This window comes from Xiphophorus maculatus, chromosome 20, assembly GCF_002775205.1.
Source record: "Xiphophorus maculatus strain JP 163 A chromosome 20, X_maculatus-5.0-male, whole genome shotgun sequence".
NCBI classification, from domain to species: domain Eukaryota; kingdom Metazoa; phylum Chordata; class Actinopteri; order Cyprinodontiformes; family Poeciliidae; genus Xiphophorus; species Xiphophorus maculatus.
The window spans coordinates 10361633-10382205 of record NC_036462.1 but is presented as its reverse complement, the minus strand read 5'-3'; the positions used below and the strand labels follow the sequence as shown (position 1 = coordinate 10382205).

At 35.0% G+C, this 20573-nt stretch overlaps 1 protein-coding gene across 1 annotated transcript; it reads right to left on the bottom strand.

Moving 5' to 3' along the window:
* Positions 1-2935: 2935 nt before the first annotated feature.
* On the bottom strand, positions 2936-15254 carry LOC102230750 (protein SSUH2 homolog). The gene is made up of 12 exons (XM_005811838.2): positions 15130-15254; positions 12290-12364; positions 12142-12217; positions 11897-12026; positions 10096-10156; positions 9832-9953; positions 8473-8535; positions 8249-8328; positions 6285-6377; positions 5371-5476; positions 4578-4685; positions 2936-4371 (listed from the first exon to the last, which is right to left on the bottom strand). Exons 1-12 carry the CDS (start codon positions 15140-15142, stop codon positions 4231-4233), a joined length of 1068 nt encoding a protein of 355 aa, XP_005811895.1. The 5' UTR covers positions 15143-15254; the 3' UTR covers positions 2936-4230.
* Positions 15255-20573: the final 5319 nt, after the last annotated feature.

The window sequence follows — 20573 nt, the reverse complement described above, 5'->3', positions numbered from 1 at the left end:
AGATAAATACAGAAAAGCAGCATCTCAAACTGAATCAAAGGCCAACCGAAAAAGGTAAGTCTTAAGAGCAGATTTAAAAATTGCTAAAGAGGGGGCCTGTTTTACCAACATAGGCAAAGAATTCCAAAGTTTGGGAGCTGCAACAGCAAACGCCCTGTCTCCTCTCTGCCTCCTGGAAGTCCTCGGCACCTCCAGGTTCATTTGGCTCGCTGATCTAAGAGCTCGAGGAGGAAATTAATGTAGGATTACTACAGCCTCTGCACATGGTACCAAATGAGCCTCTCAGCACCCCAGCATGGTGATTGGTCCTGGACTAGTCAGAGTATTTTAGGAGTTGGTGATCTTCTGAGATTTTCAAAAATAGTAATCTGTTGTTGGATTTACAGAGAATAGTTTAAGCAAGCAATTGTGCAGGTAAAAAAGAAAAGTATTGCATTGCAAAAATGTTTGTGTCAGAGATAAGAGGACATTGTTTAGACTGAGCATTTGCCTAAATAACCACCTGGTAAAACCAAAGAAATCCAGTCCCTAGCAAACTAAGAACAAGTGACAGAGAATAAAAATCACACAGGTTGAGCAAAATTGAACAATGATAGATCAGAAAAATGTTATCTGGCTGGATGAGTCCAGAATTATTTATGACAGTCAGATAGGGTCAGAAATTGGTGTAAACAACATGAAAGCTTGCATTCATACTGACTCTCTTGACACACTTCATGCTGCTGCTGGTGTTGTCATAGTGTGCATAATTATTTCTTTACACAGTTTTGGCCTCTACAGGCCTACCCGAGTATTGCTAATGATCATACAAGCCAATCCCTTTATTACCGCAGTATGCTACAATATGTCCTTATGGCTACTTCTAGCTGGATGCTGCATCCCAACAGTCTCTACAATCACCAGCTCTAAGTCTAACAGAGCACCTTTGGGATCTGGGGAAGCATGAATGTGCAGCTGATAGATCTGAAGAAAATATACAGCATAGCAATGTAGCTACAAACCAAAACCTCTGAGGATTGTTTCAGGGACTTCTTGAATCGATCCCAGAGAATTAAGGAAGTTCTGAAGACAAAAAGGGAACCAAGTCACATCTAGTAAATTGTACCTCGTATAGTGACTACGGAGCAACGCATCAATAATAAAACAATGAAAACAAAATGTGTTTCTTGTCTAGGATATAATGATGTTGTAGATTTTTCCTTTAAATGTTAGAAGATCAGTCAGCTCTTGGATGCTGCCACCTCATCTGATGTTCAAGAAGCAGGAGGTTACTTAAGAAATCAGTCTAGTGCAACTTACAATAATGTCCATTCAGCAGTCCTTGTGAAGTCTTTATGGTCATCTCCTAATGGCTTGGCTGATTGATAGTGAGCTCCATTACCTTCATTACTTCATGGCATTTCAAATCAAACATTTACCACAACAATCTTGCAGCAAATCCACTTGTTTGGCATCAGGACATGAAGATATTTATAGTCAACACCGCTAGTATTTCCTGCTATATATACTGCTTCTTACTTTTGGGCATACATGCTGCCTATGTTCTTGCAACTATGAATAATAAATCTTTTTATCAAGGTAACGAACATGATTGGGAAAAAGACAGATGGAGTAGTTGGGTGTCTGTTTTAATAGTCTTTGGTCATCACAACGGGTGAAGCATTTTTCTTACTTTTTTATGAGTTTCCAATAGTGTTTTAAAACTGAAACATCTTGTTCTGACATGAAAATATAAAGTCTCAGATATTTTAAGCCCATATTTATCTGCTGTGCTTAAGCGCTGTCTTTCAAAGGGATTCTCTGCAGGAAAATCATTCATGTCAAGTTTTTCTATGTGTGGCTTGTCAATCTCTTGCCACTGCCAAGGCTTACATTTTTGCTATTATTCACTTTTTTTGTGCAAGATTTGTTAAGCACATGCACTGAGTAAAGTCTTCCTGCTCTTACTCAAGGTCAAATTCCCCTGAATAAATTCTGAACCTTAGTCTGTAAAACGTTGCATATTTTGGAGACTGGTAGATCAAGTCAAATCAAAGTTTAACTTAGAGAATTCTAAAAATATTAAGATAAATTAGGCTCTTTAACTATGGATAACTGTGTTCACATAGTTTTTCATGCTAATCTTTTCCGAAAAACAAAAATGGATGTGCAAACTGTGATATGTGTCTGTTATGTTTCACAGCACTTTATTTTTAGCCTTATATCAGGAAGATAGCTAAAGCTACCTTTGACAATATTGACATAAGTGCAAATTTTTTACCGTCACATTTCTAATATGCAGCCAAACTGTAACACCTTTTGCTCTTATCCTTAAATGTGAAATCTTCACAAAGTCTGAAAAACTTCAAAATAGTAAACGCATATGTGAGGAAATAATAATATTAGGAGATTTATTCATTGAACTACAAAAGAAATAGCTTGCTCTGTTTTAGCCTGGAGGAGCGCATTTACCGTTTATCTATACTGATAAGAGTTTTGAAGTCAGACAGACTGCACTCAATGTCTCACAGCTGCAGTAAGCATCAGACAGATTGGTTGCTTGTTCTTTATCTTGTCACTTTTCTACAGAGCATCCAATGCTGAGCTCCAGTTACAAAGGGCATCTCAGAGTTGATGTGATTGAAACTTCTGGATAACATCACAGAGTTGAGGAGAGGTTCAACCTTAATGGATTTTCTTGAGACAAAGATGAGCCGAGGCACTCACCCTTTGCTTGTTTTTTGCCTGAATAAAATACACACAAATACATTATATTTTAACATATTTGCAACTTACTGAAGTGATAAGACTTTTAACCTGTCTAGGGACTGATGTACATCAGGTATCTAGTCCACTCACCCTGATCTGGAAAGCAAGAACAATGATAGATGAATTAAGCCAGTTTTTGTGAAATAACTAACTGCTTGCCTTGAATGACTGCAAAACAGATAACTGATGCAAGAAAAGTTTTTTTATTATTATTTGAATAAGAGAAAAACATGCTAAATGTTACTGTCAGAAATACTTGTTAGTCACAGTGCTGTATTTAAGGCATTTATGAATCAAAAGATTATCCTAATGATTATTGTTCACAATGTTGTAGCATGTACATGATTGATGTGTTTGCAACATAGCACCACACAATTTTACAAAATGAATGGTATAACAGCAATAGGTCAGTCATTTTTCCTAAAATGCAAACAGATCCCATCTCATTCAGTAAAAACTTTAGTGATACAAAAATCTAAAAGTAAAATAAATTCATGCAAGGTTGGGTAAATATTACTGGTAAAACAATCAAACAAACCAAAGGAAAACCTGAAGTGCCTTTATCCGACATCTCATTGACTGTAAAACAATGTCAGGTATGGGTTACTAGATGACTTTTTTTTTTTCAGAAAAAAACAAAATACAATCCAGTAATAAAAGCAGCAGAGGGAAATATACAGTACAGAACAAGCAGACAAAGTTAAGAGACTAATGATTTTGCTGTTAGTATTCAATGAAAACAGTCCACCTATCATCGTGCGAAGAGATCTCAGGGTGACTAGATATTTCACACAATTTTCACTTGAACATATCAGATGGCTCAGTTTGTAGTAGATTCATGTTAAAACGGACTGATTCCTATTGATCCATTAAATCTCCACAGATCACTGAGGTTTGCGACCTCCTGAAGAACAGAAACAAGCCAACAAGCAAAACTGGATCTGGTTCAGGATTCACTGTACTCCTGTATTCACAGAAACGTGGCATTTTCTCATGATCATGTATAAATGCACTTATCACTCCACTGATTACAAAGATATTTACTTCATAATGAGAGTAAAATTATATTGTAAGTGGCTATTATAAAAACAAACATTCATGTTACATACAGTATATGAGGTATAAGTGTAATAGTCATGATATGAGGATAGAATTCATTGACACGCAGGTCAAGTAAAACTAATAAAAAACAAAAGCTGGACGGCCCAGATTAAAAAAAAAGAGAAGATTTAAAAGACAGAGACTTACCTTCTAGAGTTAATATTTTTTTTCCACAGAATTGTATTGTAAAACAGAATAATATAAAGATAAATGATAAAACATCAGAGCTTCTGCCCAACATCTTGCAATGTTATGAATGTTACTGTAAACCACTGGTTGTCTGCAAACAACCAGTTGAAAAAAATATTGTAGATTTAAAATGTATTAAGGAATATTACTGTTGAAAGAAAATGAAGTATACATTTGAATTTAAATTTTTGTCTACAGGATGACGCAGCAGCAGGTTTCTGGGTAGTTGTCAGTGCTAACCTTGTTTTCCTTTCCATAAACATAGAAGATGTGAATGCTATTTTTCCACTTGTAGTTCACCTTAGTAACGGGGATCAACTCAACAGTCTGCCTCTGAAAGAAACAGATAAAGTTATTTTATTGTAAAAGACGAAAACACCTAACAAAATACCCAATAAATTAAAAAAGCTCGAAGATTTAACATTTCAGGTGGTTTTATTTAGATTAGAACCTAAAATAAAAATTTTGCCTGCAGTGCTCAGTCTGTTTTTTCTTTTTAATGCAAGTTAGGTGTTTACTCATGTTTATTATAAACGGACCTGCTGCAGGATCCTGGATGTCTGAGCATACTTGGATTGATGCTCTTTGATCAGACGGTCAGAGGCCTCAACGATGGCTGGATTTGGGAACCCATACAGCGGGTAGACCTGTGAGGAAACACATGGAGCTGAAAACCTGAGCACCAAACACCCACTACTATTGTGTATATGAAATGTACAGGCACAAGTTTTTGTTATTATTCCAAGAGGCTTGAAAAGTATAAATTATTAAAATTATGTTTAGAATAGTTGAAAATAATATGTATTGTAAAATCACTAAATGAAACACATTTGCAAAAGTAAAAGAAATAAATATGATTTTAGGAATATAGAAGTTAACCTCAGACAAAAATAGTTGAGGTAGAATCTAATTATTGTCTTTGAGAAGAGCCATAAGAGCTCTTATAAAAAAGTTAATTTCTTTATTACATGAATTTAGATACTAAACATCCTAAATTATGCTTTAATTTACGAACATTTTCAAGAATCCTGCATAATATGCAACAGATATGAATACAGTATGTCAGAATTTCATATTTGTATTACAAATCAGCCAAACATCTAGAGATAATGTTCGTCACAGTTTCTCATTCACTAGAGTTGCCCGTTTTCTCCTATTTTCATTTGCTCATTGTTTTATTATCATCGATTCCTTGTTTTATCTAATTACTTGATTTGGTCATTTCTACTGAATCAAAACAAATTGATGTCTTTATGTTTTTATACCTAAATTACTTTCATCCACTGGAAAAAAAAGTATGCATCAAGAGTGTGTGTGAGTGTGTGTATATACCATGATCTGGGTCATCTTATGCAGCTCCTTGCCATTCACAGAGTTCAACTCTTCAGCCTTCAGGCCAGAGTTTTGCTCCACCACATGGTTGTCCACATGGTTAGCCCTAAACAGAAATCAGCAAATTCAACTCATGAAGCTGGCTGTTCAAACGTTACGCATACCCTGTATTCTACTTAAGCCCCAGGAAAATATGTGCAGTATTTCCTGCAGTGTATAATATGCAAAATGCGTGAATATGATAATTTTTTAGCAGGAGTGTCAATCTCCTAAACAACAGTGTCCTGGAGGATTCAGATATGTCTCTGGTCTGATTCTGACTTCGCAGTCAGAACTGAAAAATCAACTGAAAAATTGGATTTTCCACTGGAATATTGGGAACAACTCTGACAAACCCCAGTTACCACTTATAAGGCCAACTTTGCATTACTATATGATCACTCCTCACATCAACAGTAATAAGATGTGGTAGAAACATGCTTATTTTCCAAGGTGCAAGCAAACACCTTCACATATTCAAATATGTAAAATTAAAAGCACTGCAGGGTTTGCTTCATGTGTGATCCAACATTCTCAATAGTATTCAGACTAAAAACAATAATAAAAAAAACAAACATCTTTTTACTTCCTTGGGAACACTGTTACATGATTTTTCATGTAATTAGTGAAAAACTGATATTGAAAGAACAAACAGTTCAGGGTTTGCTACAGCTTCTTCAAGTACACTGTGAATTATTAGGCAGTTTCTTTAGAAAACAAAATAAGGAATTGATTATTTTATGTCAGATAGCGTTTAAAACGGCTGAAGCTTTAAAATATAGAAACAAAAGGGAGTGAATTTAATGTTGTCTAAATCCACTATGTAACCTTGTAAATCTTTTCCTGTTACAGCTGTAGGGGTCTAGGAAACTTACCACTCCACTTTGAGTTTGATGAAGGTCAGCAATTTTTTTTTTCCTTTACAGGTTTCACACTTCTTTTTTCCCGCACCACTGCACTTTGAACACCTTCACAAAAAAATACAAACCCAGTCAGAAGCATATCACAGTAAACATATGAATTAATGATTATATTGGTAAATTTTAGGCCCATAATTGTTTTGATACTTGATAAAAAAAGAAAAGATAAAATAAATAGAATCTGTTAAACTTAGTCATTTACCACAACAGATTCTCTCTTGTTTTGGGCACAAACTGTACCCGTAGATCATTAAAAAGGCATATTTCTTATATTTCATATTTTTTTTACAATAAACATTTGCATCTATTGCATACTGCAAAATAAATTGGAAACAAAGATTTACACTTTAAAGTATGATGCATTTATGTGAAGAGTGCAATGGAAAATTATATAATGTGTTCCTCACCCCTCTTCAGCTTTTGGTTATCTGCATTGTATTTATCATATTGGTCAAGCTGCTTTCATTCACCTAGACCTCTACAGTGTCATATAACAGCAGGAGAGAGGTCCTGATCCTGGAGACTAAGTGTTACTTCCCCAACCCAGAACTTATCTGCTGGTTAGTGATGGCATAGTTACTTTGAAAAAGTAACTTTAATCGAATTACTGATTACTCCTTGAAAAAGTAACTGATTTAGTTATGTTCAGCAGCTGCTAACAACAACGCTCCACCACCTGTGAAAATTATATTGATCTTTGCCAATACTTAATTGCAAGTTATTGTATGATGATGTTAACATCAACAATGTGTCTCCACTTATAAGGTTGAACTGAAGGGGAGATTGTTCAATGGTTACAACAGTACAAAAAAAACTTCAGTAATTTGTGCGCGTTTTTGTGTGTTCCACTATTGTCTGGAAAACTATAAATAGGATTTTAGCCTCCTGCCCCATCATCCAGGTTCTGCGTTACGGCCCTGTGTTTGGTGTCAGAACGCAGCGCACAAAGCTCCTCCTGTGGCTCCACAACTGGGATGTCCCGCTGCACAGATTTGTGACACTTTTCTTAATATTAATAATTATAATGCCGTTTAGAAGCACATCTTTACGGACACGTTCATTCCTGGCTGTTTTCACGTTTATTGCACTGTTTATATTAGTCTCGATGTTTGCAGTTTTTTGGAGCGCAAAGTGAAGCTTGACGTCATTTAGAGGTAATGTATTAACTTGACATTAACAAAGACACAGCAGGATGGATCATCTGGGAAATGATAGACAGGGAGAGCCTGAAGTAAACAACCTGGATGTCGTTTCCGACATCTGGGGGTTTATGTCTGCTATTTCCAAGTCCAAACATTTGCAGATTTAATGAGTCCCGCGTCTCATTAAATATGCGAGCGACTTTAGAAAAAAAAAAAAAAAACCAAGCCCAAAGCTGCTCAATATAATAATAATAATCGGACTTGGCAAGTGAAACTCAAAATAATTCCTGTTTCTCCAGCAACAAAATGCACATTTCCCTCTTCCCTCCACTGTTTATGTTTCTATCGGTGATGAAACAGAAACGGTGGTCACTCCCCAAGACGCGTAGAGGAAATTTAATTAAATTACAAAAGAAAATAGCAATGCACAGTAACGCAAAGTGATTTCGATAAGTAACTGTAGTCTGACTACTGGATTTGAAATAGCAACGCGTTAGATTACTCGTTACTGAAAAAAGTGGTCCAACATCAATAACGTTACTAAATAACGCATTACTGACATCATTCAAAAAGGCTGATTATTACAAACATAAAATATGATCAGAATTAATTTTAAACAAGCCATGTTTAAGTCATTTGCAAGTCTAATGTTTCAATTAAAATGTAATAATAAAGTTGTTTAGTTTTACAATCTTTATTAGTCAAATGACACATTACATATTTGCTACCAATTCATTTGCCACATTTATATCAACAAGGCACATTGAGCTCGATTACCTGTCCTTTCCTGTTCCATTGCAGTCAGTGCAGTTTTCCTCCTCATTCTTACCTGAGCCATTGCATTTATTGCATTGTTTCTAAAGGGGACATATGAACAAATATTCACTGGTAATACAATAAGGCCTGACCAATTTACTTGTTTAATTAGCCAGCAAATCAATTGATTTTAAAAACTCAAAATGTTATTACTGATTTATATGAATATTTGAAAGATTTCTTACATATCCTTTTGCCTCGCAGTCTTTGCAGGACACTGTTCCTTCGGCATGGCAGGCGTTACATTCCTACACACAAACAGGAGTTCAAGAATTACCTCACTACCTTTTAGAAGCACACAGAAACTCAGAACACTAGTCATAATTTAAAGCTCTGGCAAAGAGCAAGTGGCCTTTTTGTTTACACTGTTCATCTTGTCAGATTTTGAAAAGCACATTTATTGAAATTAAATATAATGGATAAATTAAGTAAATATATACCTTTAGTAAAATGTGAACAAAAAACAGTTTTTCTTCCCGGGGGAGGGGAAATTTATACACTTTTTTCCTAAAGAGAGATGCCTGCTTTTCATTTTGTAATAAACTTCTTGGATGGCTGAAAATTTCTTTTTCATCTAGATCTGCCAAGGGTATGAATCATAAGAGCTTAACTGTACTTTTTAAAACATGCATAACCCCTTTGACTAGGCATTAAATTGCTACAGAATAAATATTAAATAAATGGCCCCATGGGACTTTTAAGACTATACAAAGAAATTTAGACTGTTCGGTCCAAATGTACCTCAGCCTAGTGATTCCTCAACACTTTGGCTTCTGATACATTTCAAATAATACCTCAAAAACGTCCTGGGTAACTTCCTTACAGGATATATTTGGGTTGAATAATAAAAAAGAAAAGCAAACTGTATTGCTAAATTATATTTCAGAGGTGATTGATGAAGACTTTTATAAGTCTTTTATAAGGGTTAAGACTTTTGTCATCGCTATGCTTTGGCTCTGGATTGTCAATTGAAAGATTTTAAGTCCAATTTGAGGACAACTTCAGTGGTTTTAAAGTGTTTATTGCATGTAAAACCTCTTGGAAGTTTGTATAGCTGCAGCTTAATTCACTGAAAAATGTAACAATTCATGTCTTTCTGAATGAAATCATGATGCTGCTCAAAAAACAGGACTGATAACCTTAAGATCAGAGGCAAAAACTTGAACATGGACTATCAAGCGTTCTCTGAAGTTATGTAGCTTATTTTACAGAAATCTTAGATGTATCAACATTTTTTTCAGAAAGCTGGAGTCTACAAAGCCACTCTCCTCTGGCTACATCCTGTGACCCATCTTGACATGAGCCGATTTGCTTCCAGGAAAGCTTGATTTCACATGCAGGATGTTTAACAATTTTGCAAAGAGTTTGAGTTATTCTTATAATTTCTAACTTCAAAACCATAATGCTGCACAGTAAAATGGCAAGTGAAGCAGAACAATGAATAAAATGGTCCTAAAAGTTGAATCTGGGATAAAGTAAAGAAATCAACAAAGCAGCAGGATAAACTGGCTGACTTGAACTTGTGTCCTTTAAAAAACAATCACCTTGATATTGGAGGTGTATGGCACTCGGACCTCCTCGGTGTGTTTGGTGAAGAGCTCAGGGGTCTTGGTCTGAACTTCCCAAGGTGTGGGGGCAGGCTGAGCGTAGAAGTCAGCTGTTTCCCCTGTTAAGGAAACAAAACAAGCAATCTGTCCTAGAAGCTTCATTGAGATAACATTGTGTTCAACTAACAAAAACTAAATGAAGAAGTTTTAAATATCTAACATGAAGACTGGGTTTAGGGGACACGAATACTGAGCTCCTACCTTCATAAGGTTTCTCGGCCATCTCAGTTGATCTGGACTCAGTGAATGTCTCCAGACGCAACTACAAGACAGACAAAATACTTTAAAACTTTATTCTGTGTTATTAAAAAAATCCTTGTATAGACATGATTGGGGTGTACATTTACAGATGGAAGTTTGTTAAAACACAAAGCACCCCCAGTCCTCGAGAGCTGGTGTCCTACAACTTTTAGATATGTCCCTGCTCCAACACGCCTGAGTCAAATAATTATGTGATTAGCAGATCTTTGGAGAAACCTGACTGCATACAGATATCAATCAGCAATTTTAGTTAAGTGTGTTTGACAAAGGACACATCTAAAGGTTCCCTCAAGGACTGGAGTTGTCAATCCCTGAGTTAAATGGGCCAAGAAATGTCTTGTGCTCTAAACTACTGGCTCTAATTTGAATAAAACATGATTGCACCGGTTTGGGTAATTGGGCGGTTTTACCTGGAGGAGCCCAAAATTAACTAAATCACAACAATTGACCAAAATTACCTTGAACATATACAGGAAGATTACAACAACAGAGCTGTGACATTGCAAAAAAGAGCTGTTTGCAATCCTCCACCTTAAACACAGAAGCAGCAAATGGCAGCAGACGTTTTTATAATTTCATAAGCTATTATTACACATAAGGTGTGTGGTGGACATTTTGTATATTTCTCTGTTCAAAATAAGTGTCAACAGTCAATAGTATGACAGTTTAACCTCTTAACATGGGTTAGATAACTTTGAGTGAATTGTAATTTAATCAATGAGACAATGTATGGCCAGAAAACGCAAAGAGGAAATTGCTGGAGGAAGCCATTTAGTTTGACTTGCAAGACTGAACAGATGGATTCTTAATCACATGGATTGAGAGTTTCCACAGTGTTTTACACTGATGTGTATTGGGGATTGTGAGACTGTGTGGGTGTGTTTAGAGCTTGAATTCTTCTTAGAAGAATGCTTAGGGATCTGATGTACTGTTTTCCTTTATGCAGCAAGCAACTAAGTTAAGTTAACTTAAGTCTTTCCATGTCAAGATGGATCTTTGGCCCAACATAAAACAGTCCCAAACTGTGACACACAGATAAAAGAGTACACACCATGGAATAGAAAACCAAGAAATATAAAACTACAGATGCAAAGCAACAATGGTTACATCTTGTCTTTCGTGCACAGTGTTGGGAACATGAAACCAGACATGGGAAATGTGCTGGTGAGTTTTGTGGCTGTGTTTTTCTGCACTAACTGACATGTTTATTCACTGAGAATCTATGGGGGGGATAAGGTTGTTAGCGTTAAGAAACTGTTAATGTGTTGGAACTACTAAGTGTATAAAATAGCAATTTTGTTATAGCAAGTATAATTAAATTGTTAAAAAAATGTTTCAAACATTGATAAAACTGCCTTGTTTTTAATTTTTAATCTTTGATCATCCCAGAATAAACTGGTGCGTTAAGGTTATGTCCTGATATCGGATCTCCAGACAAACAGATAAAAGATCAAGAAGTTTCTTTTAGGAAAATAATGGTGTAGACCAATTTATTGCAAAGTAATAAGTAATTTAGTTTTGTTTTCTTTTTGGCATTCACTCATACATATCACGTTAAGGATGGACCCAAATGTGTATATGTGTTCAAGTAAGCTTGGTGCTAAAATTCAGGCGATTATGATGTTAAAAACTTTATGTCTTTTTTAATTAGGACAGCTAACTGAAGCATGAATGTTTAGTAACAGTTTACTGGTAAATGACAAAGTCTAAAGGTTTTATTAGTAATATAAAATGCAATCACCCTGTATGTGTTAAATGACTCCATGTTGGTGATAACACCCTCATTGGCTGGGCCTGATTGGTAGCAGCACTGAGATTGCACATAGTCTTTGAATGCCTCACGAGCAACATCCTCTGACAGAGCGGGGATGCTGAAAAAAACAAACAAAAAAACATACAAACAAACACAAATAAAATATAAGATGGATGCAAACACAGATCAACATGTGATTCACTGACTGTTCAGCGATGCGAATGAGCTCTTACTTCCATTCTTCAGGAGTGGGGCCAGGTTGGGCTGGAGCTACAGGCTGTAAAGGTACAGGAGGAGGCAAAAAACCACCTGCAACAACAACGGAAAGTTAGATGCCAATGTGCTGCAAATGTACAACTGAATTAGTCGGACTCTCCTTACCTGCACCAATTCCCTCATAGCCAGGCATGCTTGCGAACGGGTTGGCTGCAGGGGCATGTTGAGGCGGATATATAGCTAAAAGAAATAGTGAGAACAGATTATTCCACTCTTGATTCCTTAAAACTTCTTTAAGCTGGTTTTATAATTTCTGTATCATACCTTAAAACGTGTTTAGACTTGGCAAAGTGTTTGAATGTCACTTTGGTGCATATTTTCACCGCAGAACAAAAAAATGGTGCAACTCAAAACTAAGCACCAGGGCTTTATATGCCCAACTTTAGTCCCAGTCGGCATCGGCGTTGGCCTAGATCACGAAAGAACAATCTATTCAACCTAATACAAAATCTAGACGCTTCAACTAGATTTTCCTTAGCAACTAAATACAAACAAAAAAAAAGGATAGTAGATGAACATTACCACCCAAATAACTGGAACATATTGGCTGGCTGTGCCTTAATTGTTCAGTTTTAATCTGTTTTCTGGGATTTATCAATTTTTAAATTTTTGCCAGATCATCAGTGAGGCTCTGCTGATGAGTCACAGTTTACTTTATGTTGTAGCTCATAATTCATTCATCATTTTCAAGAAATGAATGCATCCATACATATGCATTCATTATAAATAACTATAAATAAAATAAAACATTCAGAATATGTTGCAATTATTTTGTATTTTTAAATCATATAATGAAGGGTTTATTAACCAAATTATTTTATTCATTAGTATTATTGTTGATTGTTCCTTGGATTTGCACCAACTACCAGCATAATCCTCTCTTTTAATGTGCGCAGAGAGTTTTTGATGTTTTTGGACCATCAAGAGTGAACAACACAATTCCAGTTATATCTAATTAAATTGTGAGCTACAATTAAGTGGATGACATTCTCATTCCCTGGAAATAAAACAGTCACCAGTGGAAGCATTGGATTTTATTGGCAGATAGTTTTTATCTCTTTTTTTGTACATATTAAAGTCATACTTTACTAAAGTTGTTCATTCACTGCTTTAGAAGAAGTGTTTATATTTAAGTATTTAACAAATTTAACATGTTAATCAGACTGCATTTAGTTTTTCCTAATAAAATCTCCAGTGGTGGGGTTTAGACTCCATGTAGCAATGGCATGTTATCTGACAACTATTCAAATGTTGATTGAGGGAAGAGCACACAGTTGTAACTTGTCTCACACCGCCCCCACAGCGGTAGTGGTAAGGCAAGTTTGAAAAGCTTAGGAACATAATTCCAAGGAATCCTTAAAAGAAAAAGGCCCCTTAGTAGTAAAATCTTTTAAAAGGTGCCAACTGTTTTTCAGGCACACTTTGTTCCTCAAAGGTTTAGGAAGATTCACAGAGGTCCACAGTACAATCACATAGTTTAGAATCTGTAAGTCCAACAGTCCTGGCGGTTCATGAATGATCTTTTAGTTGCACATTTTAATCAGAAACCAGTTTTGAAAAACAGTATCAGAAAATAAAAAGTGCTTGAAAATACTTCATAATGGACTGCAACACATTTTTATGATATATAAACACTTACATATTTTAATTGGACATGATTTTATTTTAATACATGAAACTAAAAAACAAGAACACAAAAGAGTGATAATGTTATCATATTTTTAGACAAAAATGATGCTGAAATCATAACTGTGACTGTAGGAGATGCTAGTTCTTTTGCACACCTTGAAACGTTAATTTTACCACAAAAAAAGCAGATGAACCCGAACACATAAAGTAAATACAAATCTTTGAGACAAAAGTGTTGCATTTTTAATTGCAGTATGAAATGCCCACAAATGGACAGTGACGTCACTGGAAGAAAACCTCTGTGTTGCCTTCAAGTTAGGAGGTCAGACTCAGATTATAACAGTTGCATCTCTGAGCAGGGCAGCTTTATTTACTTGCCAGTGATTTAGTTTTATTTCTAATAAATAAATAAATAAATAAATCATGACTATAAAATCAAAAGATTATTGTTAAAATTTTATAGCATGCCTACTCAAGGAGATCTCTCATTTCAAACGGACGGTATGCTGTTTTCACTTCTCAGTTTTCCACTTCCTGAGTTTCACAATCACTTCTGATTCCATCTATTCATTGCTATAGATTTCAGATAAAATAAATAAATACATAAAAAGGTCAAACACACCTTTAATAACGTCTAAACATGCCAAGGTCATTTCTCTATCATGTATTGTCTGTGTGGTCCTCTTGGGCACATTGTAATCAGATGAGTGTAGCCAGCACATGGTTGACCATTTAGGATGGTATTTCACCATATTGTTTAGACACTGGTCATTTACACAAAATTAAAAAAAGAACAGCTTTAACCACAAATAAAGTATTTTAGCAGCAGGGAAAAGCAATTGCAGCCTGCAGTCGTCATTCAAGGCTGGACATTATGAGGCAGACTGATAAAACTCCCAATGATTGGAAGTCTAAAATTTGTACTCTAAACTCAGTCCTTTAAAATACAAAAAAAGCAACAAAAATAATAATAAATAAATAAATGTTTTTAACACCTGAAAGAGTCTACTTTTTAAAAGTTACAGCATTTAAGAAGTACAAAGTAAAAATAGTCATAAACTGAATGTGTAATGCATTTAATGAAGAAAAGGAGGATTCTAAAATAGCCCACTGTCTCTAATTAGACCAGCTCCCAATGTTAACCTCGGTGGTAAAGATTATAGCTGTTTCCTATTCAGCCATTCACAGTGAGTCGACAAGAAAACTGATCTCTTGAGAAAAATTGAAAAAAAATGGGCGTTCAGATGAGCTCATCTGGTCCCTTCACTCGCCACTGCAAACGGACGCGTCAAACTGTAAAAAGTTAATTAACCAACCTGCGTTGTACATTTTGTTGCTGTTCGACGCTTTGCTCCTCTCTTCCTCTTTCGGTATTGTGTAATTTGCAAAGATTTTCTCTGAACGTTTCAAAAAATGTTATGTATGAAGTCACTCCCAACGAATTTAGAGACCCTGTCCCGGAAATAACTTCAAAATAAAAGAATGGCCGAGTTTCCACGTAACGACTTAGTCGATTTTAACAATGAATATTTTCAAAACTGCAAGAGGCCTTTTAAATATGTATTAGTATTGTGTCTCTTATTCATTGCTTTCCTGTATCAGGAACATAAACCTGATACATTATTTAAATAAATATTATTTATTTATTATTATGCTGGACTTTCCTGCAGCAGCTCACGTTTAATTTTGCACTATAATTTATGATATAAGTAAAAGCAAAATAAAATAAAATAAAATAAAATAAAACAAAGATGAATATTTTAAATACATACATCGTTTTCGAAGTCTTTTAAAATCTAACTGGAGATCTTCAGGGAAGATAGTTTTTTCTTGTCATTAAAATGATTTAATTCCACATTAAAAAATTAAAACATAGCTGCTCAGTTTAACTTGTTTGTCTATCAGAGTCTATAGTGCAATTTTAATGTGTTTTTAAAAAAATCATTATTGTATTCATATTTGCTGTTCATGACTGTTCATGGGGCTTTTATTTTGAACGAGTTTGTGGAAGCTGGGCTGCTAAACTGAGGCTATTTTTCTTGTAATTCGATTAACACAAATTCCTAGGAATGTTGACCACGCCTTTCCTATGATAAATCTGAGGGGGTCTTGACCAGCAAACAATTGTAGTGGCAGTGGCCACCCAATAGGGGGTGAATACTACAAAACAAACGAGATAAAAACTTTGTATACATTGGAAATGTGCTGTAAAACATTTAATTTAATTTTATTTTATGTCTTTATTTTATTTGAGCAGACAAGATAAAGAAAAACATACATTGTTGCATACATTGACTTTACATAAATTGCTCAAAGGGAGTAGGAGGAAATAATTTTTTTATGTTCCTGCCTCCTTTTATCAGTAAACCTTTTGGAAAGTACAATCAATATGACATAAATGCGACTTAACCCATAGTGGAGTATGATTCTGAGTTTTTATTACTGTTAGAAATGTATCTTTCTTTCTTTTTAATAAACATGGAAGGAAATACCAACAAAATAAAATTTTTAAGCAATCATTATATAATTCTGCAATGGAAATTGTGGAGGAAAAGAACTCCCAATGAAAGTAAATTTGAGAATTTCACACCTTTCTCTGTAAAAATTCTTCTCTATTCTTTATGTTTGTGATGTTAAAACATTAGAAACTGGTCATTTATGCATACAAATAAAAATAAGGAAGAATAATAAAATGCAACAGGCACTAAAATTGTTGGGGGTTTTTTACAACCTGCTGTTTGTCAGGTTTTTTTTTAAAGGCTGACACACTGATCATCCAATCAAGTTAGTGATACCTTGATTGATAATTTGATCTTTGAGAATAATAAAATTACAAATGATTGGATCAAGTCTTTTATTTAGAAATCTTTGATGAATCTTTTAAAAATACCCAAAACACCATCAAACAATGAGACATTTTCATCAAATGAAAAAGTACACTTTCTAAAAGTTAAAGTATTTAAGAAGTAAAAAAAAAAGAAAAAAAATGGTTGTGTAGAACATAGGCACAGTAAAACTAAAAATTATTTATTTCCAAGGCCAAATCCTTGATGTAAAAACTAATCAGACAAAAAACATCTTCGTGTTGGCAGGAAAACAACTTTCCATGCACAGTTCTAGCAATTAGGAACTCTATTATGATGGCTCTGTCAGTTTGATTTTTCAAGCCTCGTACCTACAAGAGACTGGAACATAAGGTTTTTCAGCATAATTACTGTAGTTCATTAACTGAAACAATGACAGGACTTTGAAAAAGCATGTCTAATTAGAATAGAGTGCTATTATGACAAATTAAACAATGAATAGCACGGTTAATAATTTCACAATAAACTTCACAAGTTTTACCTGTGATTCTTCTCATTGGAGGGTGAGGAATTTACCTCTGACTGGTGGAACACCTGGGGACATGTAAAACCCAGCCAGATCGTAATGGAGACATGTAAAACCTGGCATTGTCTCTGGAGGCATCTGGGTACCTAGTCAGATCGTCTCTACTTTCCTCCGAAAGTATGTCGCCACTCTTTATTCCTCAGGTTTTTGTCTTTTCACATTACAAAAGGTGTACCTACATTCTCCTCTCTCTATTTGTTTTTACACCAAACACCACTGACTTCCAATACTTTCTCACCTTATTATAGAGACATTGATTTTAACTTTATTTTAAATGGTAAGCACTTTAAACAAAGCGTGTCTCCTTTTTTCACGTTGCCATTGAGTAAGATGTTCTTTAATTACTTGAATTCTTCTACACTTGCAGGATCTGAAAAAGAAAATTTATATTTTTTTCTGGACTACATCTTATTGAAATGAGAGCTTTCAGTTACAAATGTGTAATTTCTTATTCTGAAACATAAAAAATAATATTTGTGTAAGCTCAAAATTATTATTTCAGTTCTTCACATTAAATCAGATGTACTTTTCTTTAAAGATAAATGCTTTGTAATGCTATAAGAATGGTAGAAAAATGAAAGACAAATACAACTAATAACCATAAAATAACCTCAAACAATACAATTTATTTATCTCATAATACTTGGCAATAGTTAAACATAAATAAATGTAAAACTGATTTCGTACGAGAAATTTGACGAATGTTATGTTTACTCACTAGAGGGCGCCAAACACTACACACACCACAAATGCACACAATACCTTGCATTTACACTAATTTGCATCTTTACAATAATGCTCTTTCTGTGTTGAAGTCTGTTTGGTAAAGATAACAAGCACAATGTCTCCATCCATAAAAACAAACAACTAAACAAATATATTTATAGAAAAATCAGTTCAACACGGCATCATCATCCTTGTTTCTCCTTCTACTGTGTTTACATGTAGGTTCGGTTTATTTTGTATCTAATCCAATTTAGTAGAGGAGATAAGAGGTTAAGAAGCGAAGTGCTGTGAAAAAAGAGCAGGCAGTAGGATGAAAAAGTTGATTGAAAGGACAGAAACCTCCAGTAGGGGGAGCCAGAGTATTAAAGACTCAAACCGAAGACTTTTACACTGGTTATCTGGCTGAGGCAAGGTTACTGATGTCTGAACGACAAACTGAGTCAGAGATTGACAGAGCAGAGACTGTGCCGTTTAAATAAATACAGCCAAATGTTTGACTTTCTGTGTTTGCTGCTCTGTCTGTAAATCAAGATCACCTCAAAGAGGCTGAAATGTTTGAAAGGCTTTTGAGAATGATGTTCAGGTCAGTGGTGAGTACATGGACAAAAAGAAATACGAAAGACACTTTTTTACAGCTCACAATGAAGCAGTTATTTGTTTAAACAGTTAAGTGTTATTCATTTGAATAATTACCATAACTACAGATAGGACAGGGGTGACCAGTACATTAAAGAACCAAGATACCAAACAAATGAAATAAAGTTTCGCTGGCTAAGTATTTAGTGCAGAAAGGCCCACAAAGAGATTCAAACCTTCATTCTAACATTACTATTAATAGGGCTTTACTGTTTTTTTTTTACAGGACAGGTTGTCAGATCAGACCATTACTTTATCTTTTGGTGCTGAGACACCAGCCCAAAGAGGTTAGTGGAATAAATACAGTATAAACCTGCAAGAAATTTCCACCTGGAAGGGAAAAAGTGGTACAAATCTTCACACTTTTGTTTGACACCCCTGTGACATTGTTTTCACAATGCACTACAGCTCGGGGATTTTCTGGACACTTTACTATGAGGGTACGTCCCAGAATACAAATGTCAGTGTTTCTACATGCGGGAATGAACTTCTGTGGACTTCCTGTGGAAACTAATAGCTCATGAAACTGCCTTTGGTCAGCATCAACAAGAAAAGATGGAAAACATCAGCTTTACAGAGATAGTTTTTTTGATGTGCCAACATGGCGTGACAGCCATGTAGAAAGGGTTAAGACTTATGGCCTCACAAGTCAGCTCATCTGTTTCATGAAAAGCAAAAAGGAAAAACAAATAAACTGAGGCATTCAGCTATCTGTCTGCTTCGACTCTAACTGGATTTTTGTGTACAAGCCAAGAGAAATAAACATATAATCAAAGAGAAGAATATGTGATATGTTCCTTCAGTCCTCTAGAACTTTCTTTCACTGGCTATTATTGCAATTAACTTGATTTCATCTGTTTGGTTTAAAAATACAAAAATAAAGAAAATGATGGAGGAGTTTGACTGTTAGCAGCTCTAAATGTCCAAATTTTGCTGAGAACATCGGCCGCCTGAGCAATGAAAACATTGTGGAGCCACACATATGCTGGTGACTCATCTATAGAGTGCTTAATTAGATTTTCTGGGTTTTTTTTAATTAGTATTATTTATTCATACTTATGTTGTGATGTTAAACTATAAAATGTTTTCCCAGAAAAATTTGCTCTGATGGTGTGCTTTGTTTCATTTGTTTAGCTAAGATTTAAGATTGTTGACTGTGACCTCATTTTGACTCCTGTTTCTAATCCTGCGGTATTTTAACTAAAGGTTTATGTGACATATTCTTTTAAACTCAAGGATAAGTTTGCACAGTGCTGGTGAGTTTGAACAGACTTAACATAATGATTTTGTCAACATTCTTTTTTTAAGAAGATGAAGAAAGATTTCTCACAAAGAGTGAAAGGTTGTTGCAAAGTATTGTTTTGTGGTCATCAAACAAGAAAACAATGCATGAGTGTGAAGTGTACATTTGTATTCCTCTCTGTTGATGCTTACATGCCTAATTAAAATACAATCGATTGCTTTCAGACGTAACTTTGTTAGTGAAGTCCACTTGTGTGTAATTTAATCTCAGAATATATGCATATTTTCTCTGAAGGCCAACCAGCATCACGAAGACCAAGGAACACAGCAGTCAAGTTAGTGACAAAGTTATGGCTGAGTTTAAAGACAGGTTAGCTGATCCGAATATTTTTAAAATCTTAAGTAACTCTGTTAAATTCATCATCTGAAGAAGGAAAGACGATGGCGTGACTAGAAATGTATCGAGACAAGGCTGTCCACCTGAACGGACAGACCGCATAATCAATCAATCATCCATTATTTATAGAGCACATTTCATGCAATGAGGTGTAACACTAAAAGAGTTTCCTGGTTTTATCACTGTTATTTATTCTTGATTATTTTTGACAATATTGGATCAGCACTTTATATGAAAAATACACAGTACAATTTAGCTAGAAAGAGCTTTAAATTGTCAGTTCTTGTAAAAACGAATTTCACCACCCTCTGCACCTCAAACTAAGAAGAAATCCTTAGGAGGGACTTTTTGTCAGGCTTTGCTATTCTT

Excerpts from the sequence above, each read along its gene's own strand:
- LOC102230750 (XM_005811838.2), bottom strand. Across the intron at positions 10,157-11,896 it reads AGTCATTTAACACATACAGG|TTGCGTCTGGAGACATTCAC; the intron begins GTGATTGCATTT and ends TCTGTCTTGTAG. Across the intron at positions 5,477-6,284 it reads ATCAAACTCAAAGTGGAGTG|GGCTAACCATGTGGACAACC; the intron begins GTAAGTTTCCTA and ends ATTTCTGTTTAG.